The 19,830-nt window shown below is 44.1% G+C and overlaps 1 protein-coding gene across 11 annotated transcripts in view; it reads left to right on the forward strand.

Moving 5' to 3' along the window:
• nhsl1b (NHS-like 1b) overlaps positions 1 to 19,830 on the forward strand; it is a 165,883-nt gene that overhangs the window by 104,083 nt on the left and 41,970 nt on the right. For 2 of the 11 annotated variants that reach the window (XM_036975960.2, XM_036975966.2), the window contains exon 1: positions 6,501 to 7,988. The exons of 7 other annotated variants lie outside the window; for them this stretch is intronic. In XM_036975960.2, the coding sequence (XP_036831855.2) occupies positions 7,649 to 7,988 (340 nt within the window). In that variant the 5' untranslated portion in view covers positions 6,501 to 7,648. Of the gene's footprint in view, positions 1 to 6,500; positions 7,989 to 19,830 lie in introns of those variants that run through there. 2 more of the 11 variants (XM_036975963.2, XM_036975964.2) reach the window with 2 other exon arrangements.

Below are 19,830 nucleotides of genomic sequence, written 5' to 3' on the forward strand. Positions count from 1 at the left end.
GTTATTATGTTATAATTAAGTCTATGATTTGATAGAGCAGTCTGACTGAGCGATGGTAGGCACCAGCAGGCTCGTAAGCATTCATTCAAACAGCACTTTCGTGTGTTTTGCCAGCAGCTCTTCACAAGCACAGCACTGTTTATGACTTCAAGCCTATCAGCCTAATGGCTGGTGTAACCGATGTGAAATGGCTAGCTAGTTAGCGGGGTGCGCGCTAATAGCGTTTCAAACGTCACTTGCTCTGAGACTTGAAGTAGTTGTTCCCCTTGCTCTGCAAGGGCCGCGGCTTTTGTGGAGCGATGGGTAACGCTGCTTCGAGTGTGGTTGTTGTCGATGTGTTCCTGGTTCGAGCCCAGGTAGGGGCGAGGAGAAGGACGGAAGCTATACTGTTACACTGGCAATACTAAAGTGCCTATAAGAACATCCAATAGTCAAAGGTATAGGAAATACAAATGGTATAGAGAGAAATAGTCCTATAAATACTATATTAACTACAACCTAAAACCTCTTACCTTGGAATATTGAAGTCTCATGTTAAAAGGAACCACCAACTTTCATATGTTCTCATGTTCTGAGCAAGGAACTCAAACGTTAGCTATTTTACATGGCACATATTGCACTTTTACTTCTCCAACACTTTGTTTTTGCATTATTTAAACTAAATTGAACATGTTTGATTATTTATTTGAGGCTAAATGGATTTTTATTGATGTATTATATTAAGTTAAATTAAGTGTTCATTCAGTATTGTTGTAATTGTCATTATTACAAATAAAATATTAAAAAATCGTCCGATTGATCGGTATCGGCTTTTTTTGGTCCTCCAATAATCAGTATCGGCGTTGAAAAACCACAATCGGTCGACCTCTAATCAATACACCCAGTTACTGCAAAGATGCAGGTGTAATTCCTAACCCAGTTGCCGGAGAGGAAGGAAACCACTCAGGGATTTTACCATGAGGCCAATGGTGACTTTATAACAGTTACACAGTGTGTAATGGCTGTGATTGGAGAAAACTGAGGATGGATCTACAACATTGTAGTTACTCCACAATACTACCCTAAATGACAGAGTGAAAATAAGGAAGCCTGTACAGAATAAAAATGTTCCTAAACATGCATCCTGTATGCAATAAGGCACTAAAGTAAAACTGCAACATGTAGCAAAGAAATTCACTTTATGTCCTGAATACAAAGTGTTATGTTTGTGGCAAATCAAGACAACATTTTTCATATTTCATTTTCAATACATTTTGCAAAAAAATCTAAAACCATGTTTTCACTTTGTCATTATGCGGAATTGTGTATAAATGGGTAAGGACATTTTTTTTTAACCAGTTTTGAATTTAGGCTGTAACACAACAAAATGTGCAGTAAGTCAAGAGGTCTGAATATTTTCTGAAGGCACTGTACTTCATGATACAACTGTTGTTTTGGGTTTAGAATAGATTGACTCTGCTGTAACTGAGTTCTCTGTGTAGAAGTTGATGGCAGTGGGTTAGGTGTAGAGCAGTAGATAGATGGTCATCTATGGAGATTCACGCCGTGAGTGATTACAGTGTGAAGCTAAAATAGTGTAAAGTCTGTCAACTTCTCCCTCTGGTGTCCATTGTGAATCTCAGGCGTGTGTAGCAAACATGTGTTATGGAGGTGTGTGCATGAGTGTGGGTATGTGTAATGATGAGCACATGCACTTATGAGCACATGCACACGTTTGCTCATTGATATAAAGTAACACATTTGGGGATGGTCATGTTTTACGTGAGAGTGTGTATGTGAGTGTGAATTTAAGCAATGTGTCTGTGAGTTCCTTACACTCTTGGGATAGCTGGGGGTCAGGTGTTGTCTCTCCGTGTTAGTGGCTGGGTCCAGACCTATGTATAACCTGTGATGGCATTTAACACCCTCATCACAGCCTGTATGGAGGACCAGGCCAGTCTGATCTGAGTTTTAGAGCTACTAGAGTTATTAGAGGGATGCGTTTTAGAGGAGGAGGGATGAGTTTTAGAGGAGGAGGCATGAGTTTTAGAGGATGAGGGATGAGTTTTAGAGGAGGAGGCATGAGTTTTAGAAGATGAGGGATGAGTTTTAGAGGAGGAGGGGTGAGTTTTAGAGGAGGAGGCATGAGTTTTAGAGGATGAGGGATGAGTTTTAGAGGATGAGGGATGAGTTTTAGAGGATGAGGGATGAGTTTTAGAGGAGGAGGGATGAGTTTTAGAGGAGGAGGCATGAGTTTTAGAGGAGGAGGGGTGAGTTTTAGAGGAGGAGGGGTGCGTTTTAGAGGAGGAGGCGTGAGTTTTAGAGGAGGAGGCATGAGTTTTAGAGGATGAGGGATGAGTTTTAGAGGATGAGGGATGAGTTTTAGAGCTATTAGTGACCCTACGTGTTGATAAGCTTTGACTTTGTTTTTATTTAGCTTATTCACTTTCAGTTCACTATTTAAGATGCTACAGAAAGTAGGTTAGATTACGGAGGTGAAGCTCCAAAGACTGGATGACTCCTGAGTTCTGTAGAACAAGTTCTCACTATGGATGAGTCCTGTAGACTACGAATGAGTTCTGTTGACAAGCAGGAGTTCTAGATAATGGACGAGTTCTGTTCGCTACAGTTGGTTTGAGACAATGGCTAAGTTTTCCATAGTCCTCCTGTAGACAATATACTTTGTTTTTTTTCAATAGTCCTCCTGTAGACAATGGATGGAGTTTTCCATAGTCCTCCTGTAGACAATGGATGAGTTTTGTTAGCCTGAGCTCCTTAGACAATAGCTGACTCCAACATGATGATTCTTCAGACAAACAGAACACAGCATGCAGGTGTTTTCCCACTCTCCCCACATGTAGCCCCCTGGGTCTCCCTGGAAACCATTTTCTCTGAGCCTTCCGTAATATCCCCCTGTACAAGCACACACAAAGGCACGCACGGGCCCACGCAAGTGTGCTTACACACACACACACACACACACACACACACACACACACACACACAGTGGATGAGCTCTTCCCAGTGTGGACCCGCATGGGCATCAACAGCATTGTCTGGGAGGGGTAGTCACACACACACACACCACACACACGCTCACCTCCTGACTGACTACCCATAATCCCCATTCAGAACCAGTGGGCTGAGAAAGACCGGCCACACTGCATGTTGGGCCGGGGGGTTATCTACCCATGCAGTACTGAACCCTGACTGACTCACACACTGTGTGTGTGTGTGTGTGGTGTGTGTGTGTGTGTGGTGTGTGTGTGCCGGTTACTGTGTCAGTTTGAACCCCCCACTGTTTAGTTAGTTCTGTCAAAGGCAAGGCTGCTAATGTGTCTGTGTGTTGGTCCAAACGACCCCTATTGTGCTGATGCTACCACTAATGTATGTGTGAGTGTGTCCACTGTCCGCATCACTCTATACCCCCCCGCTGGGCATGTGAAAATGTTGAATCTAATGCACGCAGAGAGAGTGATTGTGTATCTTTCAGATATGTAGCTATATGACCGAGGGAGAGACTATGTGTTTTCCAACACCCCTCTGTGTTGATGAAACTGTATATGTGTTTGTTCTGTACTTACATGGTTTAGAATGGGAACAGAGGGAGGGGTTAAGTACACAGTCAGATGTGCCTGTGTTAAAAGCCTTTTGGCCTGCCTGCATTGCGTGTGTGGGTTCGGTGTTTGGCTGTGGTATTAGTGTTGTCAGTGTGGCTTCCATATGGAAATGATAACCTCTGTTAATGGCTCTGTGAACCCGGCTATCTGCTGTGGCTTTGGCAGGGCACACACTGACCCTACTTCCATATGGTATTTGACCTTTATCCATAATTTCACTCCTCTCTATATTTGTTACTGTTCAGTCTGCTTGTTTGTGTGTCTTTACAAGCTAATCAGATCCTTTGACAATGTAAGAACACTGGTTTCCTGTTCATTGTCCTGGAGCTAAAACCATGTCTGTCTGTCTGTCTGTCTGTCTGTATGTATGTATGTATGTATGTATGTATCAGTGTCTGTCTGTATGTATCAGTGTCTGTCTGTCTGTATGTATGTATGTATGTATGTATGTATGTATCAGTGTCTGTCTGTATGTATCAGTGTCTGTCTGTCTGTCTGTCTGTCTGTCTGTCTGTCTGTCTGTCTGTCTGTCTGTCTGTCTGTCTGTATATATGTATATATGTATGTATGTATCGGTGTCTGTATGTATCAGTGTCTGTATGTCTTATCAGAACCTCACCTCACCCTTACTTTCCTGTACCTTATAAAGACAGACAGAGGTACTGTCGGGAGTGCCCATTAAACACACTCTGCTAGATTAGGTTATAGTGGAGTTACTTTCAGTGTCTGGTTTCTCTACCACAGTACTCCATACATGGATCCTTGAAGTGACGATGTCACTTGAAGTGATGATATTGTACCACTAGATGGAGCTGCTGTGTGGTGTTTGTTTTTTCTCATTTAGTTACTACTGTGAATCCCTCCCTTCCTCTGCATTTCTGTTTCTATCTGCCTTTTCTGCCTTGCATCAGTTCAGGGTTGTTAGTAGTCTTTTTGAAGAGGCTCTACCCGCAACATTTTGGTGTGTGTGTGCATGCGTTTGTCTATGCTTTTATATGTTCTATAATCTGCCTAGTCATCATTGCTGTTGTGTAAATGAAATAAAGCCTGTGTGTTTCCCTGGCCAATCATTCTCCTCTCCCCCTCTGCTGGTCAGCAGCTCTGTCACTGCTCTAAGCTCCAATGCCCCCAACAATCTGATTAGTGATGATTGATCCATATGATACACACAACTCTATATGTAGTGGCCTAGTCTAGAATAACACACAACTCTATATGTAGTGGCCTAGTCTAGAATAACACACAACTCTATATGTAGTGGCCTAGTCTAGAATAACACACAACTCTCTATATGTAGTGGCCTATTCTAGAATAACACACAACTCTATATGTAGTGGCCTAGTCTAGAATAACACACAACTCTATATGTAGTGGCCTAGTCTAGAATAACACACAACTCTATATGTAGTGGCCTAGTCTAGAATAACACACAACTCTATATGTAGTGGCCTAGTCTAGAATAACACACAACTCTATATGTAGTGGCCTAGTCTAGAATAACACACAACTCTATATGTAGTGGCCTAGTCTAGAATAACACACAACTCTATATGTAGTGGCCTAGTCTAGAATAACACACAACTCTATATGTAGTGGCCTAGTCTAGAATAACACACAACTCTATATGTAGTGGCCTAGTCTAGAATAACACACAACTCTATATATAGTGGCCTAGTCTAGAATAACACACAACTCTATATGTAGTGGCCTAGTCTAGAATAACACACAACTCTATATGTAGTGGCCTAGTCTAGAATAACACACAACTCTATATGTAGTGGCCTAGTCTAGAATAACACACAACTCTATATGTAGTGGCCTAGTCTAGAATAACACACAACTCTCTATATGTAGTGGCCTATTCTAGAATAACACACAACTCTATATGTAGTGGCCTAGTCTAGAATAACACACAACTCTATATGTAGTGGCCTAGTCTAGAATAACACACAACTCTATATATAGTGGCCTAGTCTAGAATAACACACAACTCTATATGTAGTGGCCTAGTCTAGAATAACACACAACTCTATATGTAGTGGCCTAGTCTAGAATAACACACAACTCTCTATATGTAGTGGCCTATTCTAGAATAACACACAACTCTATATGTAGTGGCCTAGTCTAGAATAACACACAACTCTATATGTAGTGGCCTATTCTAGAATAACACACAACTCTATATGTAGTGGCCTAGTCTAGAATAACACACAACTCTATATGTAGTGGCCTAGTCTAGAATAACACACAACTCTATATGTAGTGGCCTAGTCTAGAATAACACACAACTCTATATGTAGTGGCCTAGTCTAGAATAACACACAACTCTATATGTAGTGGCCTAGTCTAGAATAACACACAACTCTATATGTAGTGGCCTAGTCTAGAATAACACACAACTCTATATGTAGTGGCCTAGTCTAGAATAACACACAACTCTCTATATGTAGTGGCCTATTCTAGAATAACACGCAACTCTATATGTAGTGGCCTAGTCTAGAATAACACACAACTCTATATGTAGTGGCCTATTCTAGAATAACACACAACTCTATATGTAGTGGCCTAGTCTAGAATAACACACAACTCTATATGTAGTGGCCTATTCTAGAATAACACACAACTCTATATGTAGTGGCCTAGTCTAGAATAACACACAACTCTATATGTAGTGGCCTAGTCTAGAATAACACACAACTCTATATGTAGTGGCCTAGTCTAGAATAACACACAACTCTATATGTAGTGGCCTAGTCTAGAATAACACACAACTCTATATGTAGTGGCCTAGTCTAGAATAACACACAACTCTATATGTAGTGGCCTAGTCTAGAATAACACACAGGTGGACCGTTGTTGCAGAAGAGGCGAAACCTTTAACTGTTGTCTAGATGTGTCTGTGTGTCTCTTTGTCTGTCTGTCTATTTGTCTGTGTTTTGTCTGGTTCTATTTGCATCCTCCAGGTCACACCTGTAATGACTGGCAGTTGTCATCTGAGGTGCCACACACGCTGGCAGGCTGACTGTTACACCAGAGTTAATTAGCAGCAGGATGGCGTCCATCTGTAGTGCTCTCCGTGTCTGCTGTCTCTGTAAAGGGACTAGGACTAGATAATCTGGAATTACAGATTAGACCTATAAAGGAGGGGGGAGAGGAGGAGAGGCCAAGGGGCAAAGCTGATGGTCAGTTGGAGAGAGAGAAGAAAAGAAGGGGGAGAAACTCACCTCACGATACTCATCCTTCACACACTTTGTGCTGGAGAGTTGCTACTCACCTATTCACCAGGGGTATCTCTTTTCATCACCTCTTGCATTTGTTCTAGAGGGTGTCTCCGTCCCACATACACCCTGACTGTGTTCCTCTTGAGTTCTACACACTTCGTTGGAGTATTGAAAACCAGTGAGGAAGGAGCGTTTTGGAGAAAGTTAAAATTGTGACGTGAGAAGAATCATATTGTAACCTCAGCTATTTCCTGCTGGGGGTGGAGACCTTTGTTTAAACACTTTTACACATTCTCAGAATATTTCACCACATTTCTCCTGGTCTCTTCGGAATTGGAATCCAACTCTTTTTTTTTCAAACCGAAACTTCCGATTTGGGGTTTTTGGTGTTGATATTTTTGAGGTGTGCTGGATTTTGGAAGATTCACCGTATTTGTTTTGGAAATATAGCTTGTAATCTGACACTGCATATTCCTCCCTTTTGTCAGGCAAATCAATGCAAGTCAATAGAAGCCCCTGAGAGAGGGAGTGAAAGACAGAACACAAAGAGAGGAGGAGATTGGGAGGGGGAGAGGCTGCCTTTTGGAGATTGTGGTCTGGAGGGAGGAGAGTGTCCCCTGCGGGTTGCAAAAACTTCAAACCATGAAAACCAGCCCCTCCCATCCCTTCATCCTTCCTGGAGAGAGGGGGTGAGAGAAGGGGGAGTCCTATTGAGGGTCTAGGGGCTAGAGAGAGAAAATAGGAGGGTGACACACACGCACACACAAGCCCCTGTCCCAAGTGGGAGGGCAGTGAGGGGGGCTCGAGGGTCTTAGAGACAGAGAGAGGATGATCGCATATGTGCAGTGCCTCTCCTCCAAGCCGGTGGTCAGCTGCTGGCACAAGGCCGCCTGCTATGAGGACTCGGGAGGGAAGAAGGCTTTCCACAACACCTCCGAGATGGGCAACAACCTACCAGTCCAGCCCCATGCTTCAGGGCCCATCCGTAGGTCCGAGGGCAGCCTGCGACGCCGCCTGCTCTCCACCAAGGTCCACCAGAGACAGGACTCTCTGTGGACGCCCAAACCGGGACTGCTAGGACCCGAGACCAAGGGCTCCTTGGGACACACACACACCTACCAGGATGGCCAAGGTAGAACTTCTCACCAAGGTAGAACTTCTCACCAAGGTAGAACAGAACACACTACTAAGACTGGAGTCGGTCGGCTTTAGAATGAGGGTTTTACTGGTTGTGTGACAGAGACAGTAGTGTTTTGTTGGGTTCAGGCTGTTGTGTGCTGTTGAGACACACGTGGCTGGAACTGTTGGACTGCAATGGTGGATTAAACTGCTCTTCTGCCTCTATGGACTGGTCTCTGGGCTTTAGAGTTACTGTTTTTCTAGTCAGTCCTGGCAGGAGGAGTCTCTGGGGCTTTGGACTTGTCTATAGTGCTTTGCTTTATATTCTAATCTATACTAGGGTCTTAGAGACAGAGAGAGGATGATCGCATATGTGCAGTGCCTTTAGTGTGAATGCAGTGTTTCCCCTATATTCCTCCGCTGCTAAATCATTGCTGCCACTCCAAAAAATTGGGATGGTTAAACATTTTCAGTGTAAACTTAAACTACTGAAACCAGATATAAAGTGTGTAGAAAATATTGTAGAGTTATATATTTTTAATAAGAGAGAACTAACAATCACCAAAATAAAAACTAGACAGTTCGGGAGAATCTACAATTCCAACAAGGTAATGTTCCCCCAAAGAAATTGTAACTCAGGTAGCATAAGCCATTGCAAAATGTGTAGAAATGATCTTTAAAACTGCACATTTTCTCTCAGCCCCATGGCAAAATGTGTAGAATTGCAGGAAAGTAGCTTTAAAACAGCAACGTTTTGTTTCTGCGGCCAAGAGAAGGGCCTCTAAAATGTTGGGTCAGAGACCGCCCATTGGCCACGCCCACTTCTACAACCCCTCCCCATACCCTATGCTAACTTTGCCACTGCTGCTGAAAAAATCCTAGGGGAAACACTGGAATGCTCATAGTGGCTTTGCTGCAGACAGAGACAAATCTGTTGTTGTGAACAGGCCTTGTCAGTAATGTTGTTTTAGACTATCCTGTTGGAACAGTGTTAGTGTGTTTCTATGGGAGACATGTGGTACAGCCACTCTCAAGCCGGTGCTTTGTCTCCTCCCATTATGTGATTTGCAGTAGTTGTAATTGTGTGATCTGTGCCGTCTGTCCTTGTTTTTTTTTGTGTGTGTGTGTGTGGTGTGTGAGTCAGAGCGAGTGTGTGACTCCTTCGTTGGGGGTCATTTGTTGTGCCATCAGGGTGTGCTGTGGTGACCTCTAACCTTTGACCTGTGAGTGGTGGCAGAGGTTCTGGCGGCCGAGCTGAGGGCATCAGGGAGTTAGTTACACGACCTCTGGGAGCAGAGCCCAAATATTACCATTAATTGATAGCACATAAACAACCCATCCATGATAAAAGTCAGTCTTTAGTATTTTTCTTTCTAGGCCTTTCTCTTCCTAAATTCTAGAAATATGCTGAATGTTTTGCAGTTACTGTAATGTATGGGTGCCGTGTGTGTGTATTTGAGTGTGTGTCCGAACATGTCAATGCGTGCTGAGTGCAGACACCGGACATCAGAATGTGCAGTAAGATACACAAATAAAGAGGAACCCTGAACCATAACCGGCAGCTGGGGGTGATGGGACATGCCTGTGTTGGACTGTGACAGAGATGACAGGATGTGGTGATGTGGGGGACAGTAGTAGGTAGCAGAGGTGACTGACTTTCACCTTGGAGAGTTAATAAAGAACCCATCGAATGGGGTGAGGAGAGAAGAGGTTTTTATGGTCATTGATCAATAAACAAAATGTTGCTGTCTTTAACGCAGCTAGACTAATACTGTACTGAGTCTTTATGATATTGCGCTTGAGTGTGTGTGTGTGTGTGTGTGTGTGTGTGTGTATGTGTGTGTGTGTGTATGTGTATGTGTGTGTGTGTGTGTGTGTGTGTGTGTGTGATGAATCACTTATTCTTATGTGTTTAGCGTAACAATGCGAGCCAGGCTAGCGTCCCTGCTCAGGCCTGTTTTGCTTAATGCGCCGTGACAGCTCAAGATGTTGCCCACATTGGTACAGTATTGTGCCTGCGCTGTACGTTGTATTAACGCTCTAGTCACGCTGTATTTACGCTACGGTGAACAGACGGCAGCTGACACAGAGCTTTGAGGCTAGGTGTAATTCCTTCCTGTCTCTCTTGTACATCACTCTTCCTCTATGCTCTTCTTCTCTCTATACAGCTTCCACTTCATTCACCGTTTTCCTTCCTGTCTCTCTTGTACATCTCTCTTCCTCTATGCTCTTCTTCTCTCTATACAGCTTCCACTTCAGTCACCATTTTCCTTCCTGTCTTACAGTATCCGTTCTCTACCCATTCTATCTGTCTTGTCTCTCTTCTCCCTCCTCTCTCATGTTCTTTAGTTACCAGTTTAGATGTGTAGCAGGTGTTCTCCAGATCCTCCATAAGCCCCCCAGTGGGCATACACACGCAGGACCAGGGTTTGACCAATCACAGCCAACAGCTCCCCCGGGGGCCCAGAGGACCTCTGAGTGGCAGAGGAGCAGGCTTCCTTCTGGAATAGGAATGGGAAATGGAAATAGGCCCTAATGAAATCAGTGGGCTTTTTTGAGAACTAGAGGGAGGTGAGGGAAACCTGCATGGGGAATTTGACTGGGGTTAGTGTAAATGAGAGTGTTTGTCTTGTATCATGCCTTACATATACATCACGTAACTCCGGGAAACTATTTGCCCCCTTTCAAATGTTCAATTTGTGATACGGAATGTTATCAGATCTTCAACCAAAACCTGATATTAGATAAAGGGAACCTGAGTAAACAAATAACACAATAATTACGTATTTATTTCATAAACAAAGTTACGCCACACCCAATGCTCCTGTGTGAAAAAGTTATTGCCCCCTTACACTCAATAACTGGTTGTTCCACCTTTAGCTGCAATGACTCCAACCAAACACTTCCTGTAGTTGTTGATCAGCCTTTCACATCGCTGTGGAGGAATTTTGGCCAACTTGTCCATGCAGAACTGCTTTAACTCAGCGATATTTGTGGGTTTTCAAGCATAAACTGCATGACCCAGCTGCGATTCAGCTCCCGTTGAGTGGATGGGGATGTTGCATAACTTTGTTAATTCAATACATAAAATAAGTATCATTTTGGGGGGTATTTGTAAACTCATGTTCTCTTTATCTAATATTAGGTTTTGGTTGAAGATCTGATAACATTCAGTATCACAAATATGCAAAGAAAATAGAGAAAATCAGAAAGGGGGCAAATACTTTTCCCTGCACTGTACATGAAGCTCTTTCTCTCCTTCTCTCTCTGATCTGGTCAAGACTGTTCCCTTTACCTTGACCTCGTTGGTCATATCTCTGTGACATGACTGAGGCTGACGCCTTAAACATGGTCGGCAGCACACTTTTACATCAGACCGCATTACCCGTTTGGTCAAGCACCTCTCCTTTATCCAGTCATGGATTAGCATGGTTTATAGCTATACATACACAGCTATAGGAGAGGGGATCGGTGAGGAGATGGAAACAGAGGTTGAGATGAAGGATAAGAGGATTTATTTCATCGTTGAAAACTAGACAATGGTGTCAACCCATGCCCCAGAAGTGTGTGTTTGTGTGTGTGTGTGTGTGTGTGTGTGTGTGTGTGTGTGTGTGTGTGTGTGTGTGTGTTTATATGGCCCCTGCTGAGGGAGGGGAACACAAAAGAAGTCCTTCCTCTGCCTGATTAACTGTGGGATTTGAACAGGAACAGTCACAAAGACACATTGTTACACATCAGTCCCACCCCCTACAGACACACACAGTTTCCCTGAATCCCACCGTTGGCGGGTTGAAGACAAAGTTTGAGAAAGTGTGATAGCTGATCTTGGTGGGATAGAGGATTTATCCCAAACAGTTTATTTTTCTCTCTCGCTCTCGCTCTCTCCCCCCCTCTCATTCTCTCTTGCCCCCCCCCCCCCACACACACACACACACACACACACACAAACACAAACAATGTTGACTACAGAATCACGAATGACCCATAATGAAAGATGTTTGTTCATAAACGCTTATCATTTCCCCAAGCTTGCATGTCTCTGATGAAGTGTGTGTGTGTGTTAACTCGCCTGTGTGCCTCACCAACCCCACGTCCCTTCAAGCCTAATTCAGTTACCCTGGCTCTGCCCCTCGGCATTGAATGAAGGAGTAATTGGTGCTGCATGGTTAGTTCTGTGAGTAATGGAGGGACGCCTGCCTTGTTAAGCTCTAATAGGTGACAGTTCCATCATGTGTGGCTAAGACCTGAGTCCTCCTGTCGGTCTGTGACAGGTAGTGGGGCTGCACACTGTCACATCTGTGTGACTTTTACTTAAGGAGTTGATTACATTATTAGGGATAACCCTGTGGTTTATTTTCTGAGCTTGGCTGATGCCCCTGTAAAGGATGGAGAGCCCCCTAGTGGTATAGTGTGTGTATGGCTGGAGCCTGATTTTATGAATTAGATTAAGATGGCAGTGAGGACATACAAAGGGCTTTGAGTAAGTCAGTCCATATCCGTATAATATAATAATATATGCCATTTAGCAGACGTTTTCATCCAAAGCGAGTTAGTCACGAGTGCATTCATTTTACGTATGGGTGGTCCCGGGAATTGAACCCTCTACCCTGGTGTTACAAGTGCCATGCTCTCTACCAACTGAACTACAAAGGACACCTGTACCTCTTGGGGTCTCCCTCTACACCTCTACCTCTTTCATCCCCCTCTCCCTCTCATGGGCTGTGCCCCTGTCACCTGTCTTGTGTTACGTGGGGATGTTTTACAGATGTGTGTGAGGCGACATTCCATTCTGCCCAGCGCTGACACATTGCAGAGAGGGTTGAGTTGAAAGGCCATACAGAGTTAATCTGTACTGACCTGCTGTCTAATAGTATTAACAGCCTGAATATGTGTAGCTAGGTGGAGAAGCCTGTTTACTGCTTGTGTGAGTTAATTCCGAGTGTGTGCGTGTGTGTGTGTGTGTGTGTGTGCGCGCTCAAGCATGCAGTCCTGTTTTAGGCCTGTAGTGTGCTTTTTGGAGATTAATTTCCAGGAGGCTAGTAGAATATTAGGCTGATAGGATGGAGTCATTCGTGCAGTTCCATGTCCTCACTACAGCCCGAGCCATATTTAATTCAACCGTAGTGCTGTGTGTTACCCTGTTTCATTTATGCCTAGTACAGGATAACAGTGTTTAAGCACTAAATGGCCTGGCTCAAACTCATTTATTTAATTACTTCTCTGTTCAGATTGGGCTTTTATCAGCTCCAAGCTGCTTCCACTGAGGTCTTTCTGGGTTGCTCCCAATCCTACCCCTCATACAATCAGATTGGGTACTGCATGTTTTAGTGGCTACAATTGGCTTCAGAGGAGAGTTGCATGATTATTCACACTTGCGCATTGCCCTTTAATAAGGGGGTTGAATAGCATAATATTATCCTGTCTTATTCTTCATTCTCAACCCCGGTCCCATAGACCCCGGCCCTTATCCTAGGTCCTTAATCATAGTCCTAGGTCCTCAGTCATAGTCCTCAGTCATAGTCCTAGGTCCTCAGTCATAGAGCCCTAGTCCTCAGTCTTAGTCCTAGGTCCGCAGTCAGTCCTAGGTCTTCAGTCAGAGAGCCCTAGTCCTAGGCCCTCAGTCTTAGTCCTAGGCCCTCAGTCATAGATAGGTCCTCAGTCATAGAGCCCTAGTCCTAGGTCCTCAGTCATAGTCCTAGGTCCTCAGTCATAGAGCCCTAGTCCTCAGTCATAATCCTAGGTCCTCAGTCATAGAGCCCCAGCCCTAGTCCTAGGTCCTCAGTCATAGAGCCCTAGTCCTCAGTCATAGAGCCCTAGTCCTCAGTCATAGAGCCCTAGTCCTATCTCCTCAGTCATAGAGTCCTAGCCCCATCCCAAGCCTTAGAACCTGGATCCCCTGTACCCTTGTTTCAAACCCCAGCCATAGACCCTGGACCCTAGGGCTGGGAGTTGCCAGGGACCTCACGATACAATATTATCACAACACTTGCCGATAAGAAATGTATTGCGATTCTTGCGGGTCGATACTGCGATTTGATGTTCCAAACATATTTCTCACCATATATCTGCTGCAAAGAGACAAGAGAGCATGAGAAAACAAGTTTTGATAAGTCAGATAAATAAATGCGTGGAAACGTCTTAGCTGGAGAACACGCTATAGAAGATGGACAACGAGCTATAGAGTTTTGGCTTAGGTACTGCAGACTAGTGCCAGCTACCTCTACTTACAGTAGCAAAAACAATACAAAAGAGACACTTGGAGTCAAATATCGATATAATATTGTCCCAAAATAATATAGTGATATATGTAACTATCGATCCCCCCCCCCCCCCACCCATCAATACTGGACCCCCTACCCTTGTTTCAAACCCCAGCCCTAGGCCACAAACATGCCCCCAGTCTTATCCTCAGCCCCACGCCCTTTATGAGTGAATCAGCTGGAGGCTCCATTAAGCCAAGCATCCTGAATATGCTGCAGCTTCCCTTTATGCTGTAGAGACTCATTAGAACAGAGGAGAGCGGGGAAGAGGAGAGTAAAGAGGGGATGCTGCTGTGTTTTTAAGAGGCTCTTTTAATTCCACCGTGCTAATGAGCCATCCTCACCATGGCAACCCTCTTTTGAGGGCTTCCACGCCTCATGTGTAAATTGATTATGGTGAAAATCATTGGGGTAAGAAAGAAAAGCACATTTGGTTGTCAGTGCAGAGGTATAGGCTCACGTTATTATGGCCATGAAACTACAGGGGACTCAGTTTACATGACTGAAGTTGGTGAAATGGCTGTAGTTTAATTAAACTACTTTTAAATGTTTTTAGGTAACTTTAAACTTTCCAATTTTTTCCCACTTGATTATAAACAATGGAATTGCGTTCTGTACTTATCGTTCCATTGGGTCTGCAGTTGCATGTTTCTACCACGTGGTGGCACTACATAACCAACCAGCAGCATCACTGTAGACTGCTCTTGTGTAGGGATAGTAGACCACTGTTGTCCCATGATTATAGTGCTGATGGGCTAACCATGTGTAGCAATAAAGCATTTGGAAAGCCCCTGTAATTCACAGAAATGATTAATATAATCGAATGAACATATTAATCCAATGCTAATTTTCTATCAAAAAGAACTACAGGTTTTTATCATTTAACCCCACACAGAAGTTTGGTGTCATGTCACATTTTATTTCAAAACAACAGGGTCTTTCATTTGGGATGTTTGATCAGTGATTTACCCTTGTTTTCCTGTGGGACCATTATGGGGGCACACTCATTGTATTTGAATGGTGCCTTTCTCTATTAATCCTTCCATCCATAATGAATTAGATGTGACAGTGGGGTGTGAGGGAGGGAGCAAAAGGTGAGAGGTTTTTTATCAAGCAATTTGGGGGTTGAATATGGAGAGAGAAAGGGAGGGAGTGGTTAAGTGGATTTTAGGGGCTGCCTGTTTCTCAGACAAGGTCTAAGGATCCCCTCCCCCGCATCACACACACACACACACACACACACACACAGAGCACCCAGACATAGATCCCCCTTTCACTTTGGACAGATGACACCAGCGATCCCAGAATGCTTTTAGTGTGCATGTTCAGTGATACGGATTCCATGTCGATGTGGTCCCAGGAGCTCTAATCTTTCTCTGGCCAGAAATACTCACTGATCTCACTATGTTACAGCCTACTAAACCTGTGGTACAGTATGTTACTATACAGGTAATGGGCCCTATAGTCTTATCTGGGCTGTTACTGTGACTATTACACATAATCTCAACCCCTATGGTCCTAACATCAGACTGACCTGGTTAGGTTCTGGTCAGATTCACACACACAGAGCTGGGTATAGTGACAGAGTCAATACAATACTGTATTTACAGTGTGGGCTGGGTTTGGCTAGAAAGCATAAAATATGTATGGCAATTTAGCTAGCTAGCTTGCACTTGCTAGCTAATGTTAATTTGTTCTATTTAGCTAGCTTGCTGTTGCTAGCTAATTTGTCCTGGGATATAAACATTGAGTTGTTATTTTACCTGAAATGCACAAGGACCTCTACTCCGACAATTAATCCACACATAAAACGGCCAACCGAATCGTTTCTAGTCATCTCTCCTCCTTCCAGGCTTTTTCATTTTTGAACTTATATGGTGATCGCATCTAAACTTGAATTGTATTACCACGATCTGCGTCAGAAATAGGAACGACTTCTATTTTAGCCCTTGGCGTGTGCGAGCAGTGTGGGTGCAATAATTGAATAACTTGGATTTCTACATTTATTTCGCGCACGCGACGTGTCCGGTCTGGTCAGCATGTAACAGGCAGGCTCCTCGTGGAGTGCAATGTAATCAGGTGGTTAGAGCTTTGGACAAGTTAACTGTAAGGTTGCAAGATTGGATCCCCCGAGCTGATAAGGTGAAAATCTGTCGATCTGCCCCTGAACGAGGCAGTTAACCCACCGTTCCAAGGCTGTCATTGTAAATAAGCATGTGTTCTTAACTGACTTGCCTTGTTAAATAAAGATGAAATAAAGGTGTAAAAATAAACCAAAAAAAATCGGTGTCCAAAAATACAATTAATCGGCCATTCCGATTAATCGGTCGACCTCTAGTAGGAAGTGATCATTATTGGTTGGTTTTGGGTCATATCCTGTTGGCTGTATAGGCCACACACATACACACACACACACACTCACTCAGCAGAGGGGGGGGGGGGGGGGGTCAATGTGATACGTTGGATAAATCCAAGGTCACACACACAGGATGACTGTCACAGACAGATCCAGCAGGGATGGGTTCAATGTGATTGGCCAGACAAATCCAAAGTCAATCAAGCACATGGAGAATTATGGGAAATCAACACTTTTCACTGCAGGGCCACCAGACCCAACATCCATCACCCCTGATTGGTTGAATCAGACAAGTAGGAAATTATCTGAATGACAAGCTCTCTTCCTGGTCGTGCGTGGATTGGTCCTCGTGTGGTAAAGGGGATTGTTGATTGGTTGTTAGTCCCGGTCCCCCATGACCGCCTGTTGTGGCTGATGAGAGGTGAGATGCCATGTTAAACTGGGCCAAATGAAAGTGCCTGCTCTCCCCTAACGTAGACACACCCACAGGATCTCCCTTCCTCTCTCTTCCTCCTACGTTGAAATGCCGTGCAGGCCCAAGTGGCTTGCCGCTCTGTGCCCTTGAGCTAGTGGAGGCACTTACCCTAAAGTAACCCAGTCTGTCTGGCTCAGTGTATGAATGAGACAAACGCCTCACTGTTAACCATGAAAGCTAACAGGCTACCTTGCTGTGTCCTGCGTGGATACAGTAGTCTAAGCAAGGTCATCTATAGCTAGCTTGTTGACCACGCTAATGATAGCTATGATAATCACACTAATCATGACTCCCACTAATGCAATGATAATCACCTATGGGGCACTGGACAGTGTCAACTCTTACGCATGCAGTATAATACTCTGTCTATACATTTTAATCATTTAGCAGACACTCTTATCCAGAGCGACATACAAGAGCAGTTAAGTGCCTTGCTCAAGGGCACATTGAGAGATTTTTCACCTAGTCGGCCTGAGGATTCGATCCAGCAACCTTTCGGTTACTGGCCCAACGCTCTTAAACGCTAGGCTACCTGCCGCCCTAAATGATGTTCTAGACCCTGTTGACCCATACTAACATCTGTCTGTTTGTATCAGATCAAATGTATTGTGGTGTGTGTGAGGTTAATTAAATTAGTATTGTTAAGAGGCCCACCTCCCCTGTGGAGAGTAGAGTTGACAGCAGTCGACTACATATAGACAGACAGAGCTGGTGTGAGATGTAGGTCAGCAGCACTTCAGCCAGCATACGCCACAATAGGGAGAGGATTGTGTGTGTGTGTGTGTGTGTGTGTGTGTGTGTGTGTGTGTGTGTGTGTGTGTGTGTGTGTGTGTGTGTGTGTGTGTGTGTGTGTTATGACAAAAGGGAGCCAAAAGAGCGATGAATCTGGTATGATTCTGCATAGTGACAAGGACGTGTTAAGACTGGGTTGCCGGTGGAAACGGAAAATGAAGGAGATTACAGAACTTTCCACAGACAAACACACACACACCTTGTCTTGTCATGATGTGATCAGTCCTAAGAGGATAGTGTAGTCATATTGAGGGTTCTCAGATCAATATCTATGGAGCCAGACTGGCTGGCCAGTAATGTAGACTGGGCCTCTTTATGGGGTTTCTATATCTTTATTGGACTAGATGATGCTCTACTGTAATACCCCAGTGTTAGCCAACATTACACGGCCATTGGACTATGATAATGGTCATTACGGAATAATAAACGTGATGCATTTTGGTTTAAGACACACTTCAAGACATCCAAGGACACTGCTTTGTAAAATACATCTGTAAACCACTGCAGAGGCTATGGACCACTCTGCATTGGAGCAGGACTATTAGGCTGCGTTTACACAGGCAGCTCAATTACCATATTTTCTTTCACTAATTGGTCTTTTGACCAATCAGATCAGCGCCGGAGTTAAAGAATCTGATATGATTGGTCAAATGACCAATTAGTGGTAAAAATGTCTGAATTGTGCTGCTTGTGTAAACGCAGCCTTAGAGCCTCCTTATTTGACTAGGCTACTTGCACGTGTGATAGTAATTGGCCTGGAAAGGAGCGCTACTGAAATACAAATGGTGGAAGAAGGACTCGTAGGATTAGGAGTTTCCCACCAATCCATTTTGGGGTCAACAGGGGAATAGGCAAATGGGGTTAGAGTTACATTCTCTAAAAGAGAGGGGGAGAGGTATGCAGAAATACCAGGTGACGGGGGGCCGGGAGCTACCAGCCTCTCCACTGGGACCGTTACTACAGATGGACAAAGCAGCCGGCTCATAAAATAACATTTTGAGAGGCTGCTTTACACAGGGACACATTTGAAGTGCAACACCTGTTTTATTTTACTCTATGCTAACATTTAAAGGTCCCCAGGTTTGAATGTTTGTTAGATAAAGCCCCTTTTTTGGGAATGAGGGGATCTGATGAAGATCCTTTGTTCAGGGCCTCCCCAGAGAGAGATGGAGGTTGATGAGGAGGGGGAAGGAAGCTTGTTGGAGAGACAAACCGCTTTGGACTGGATGGATGACCATCCACCAAGTGTACTAAATACCCAGGTGACCTTTAAATACCCTGCAGTCACCCATTGCACAGGCATCCACCAGGTCGCGCACACACACACACACACACACACACACACACACACACTAGCTTGAATTACAAAGGGTCTGTAGGATCTGCTTGGGTCAAGAATTTATGGACAGCAATGAGTCATGAGCACTGACCCTGCTGTGTGTGTAACCCAGTTCTCACCATTTAGGCTACAGGTGAGCGAACCCAACTCTATTTAACTAAGGTGGGGACTTTTTCACACTCATTCATGCAGACAAGCTTTGACCAAGTTTATCTGTCTGTCTTCCTTCCAGTCCTTCTCTGTACAGGCCTTACCTCTCCTCTGACCTCTGACCTCTTTCTCTCAGTACACATGGCTCCTTTGTTCTTTTAGCACTGAGTGCTTTTCTGCCACATCAAGAGAACTTTGGCTTTGAAGTTTGAACAATTTTGCACAGCTTTCCTCTGGTCTCTTCCTCACTCTTTTTTCCTTTTGATTCCATCTCTCTTTTTCACTCTTTACGTCTTTACAGTTGATGTTATGTTTCATGTTGTTCTTTTACCCTTCAAAGGAGCATTTCATCTGTTCATGCTCACCTATATGTGAATACTTTTGTGTTTGAACAGACACAAAACATGCATCTCATTTATCTCCACTGCACCGACGGCTTTCCCTGTAGGCTAGATGAAATCCCCTCACATGCAGATGCACATATGGAGGGACTGAATATGTTAGTGATGGTGTCTTTGG

Source organism: Oncorhynchus mykiss, chromosome 4, assembly GCF_057628025.1.
Source record: "Oncorhynchus mykiss isolate SJ-2025 chromosome 4, ASM5762802v1, whole genome shotgun sequence".
Classification (NCBI taxonomy): Eukaryota; Metazoa; Chordata; class Actinopteri; order Salmoniformes; family Salmonidae; genus Oncorhynchus; species Oncorhynchus mykiss.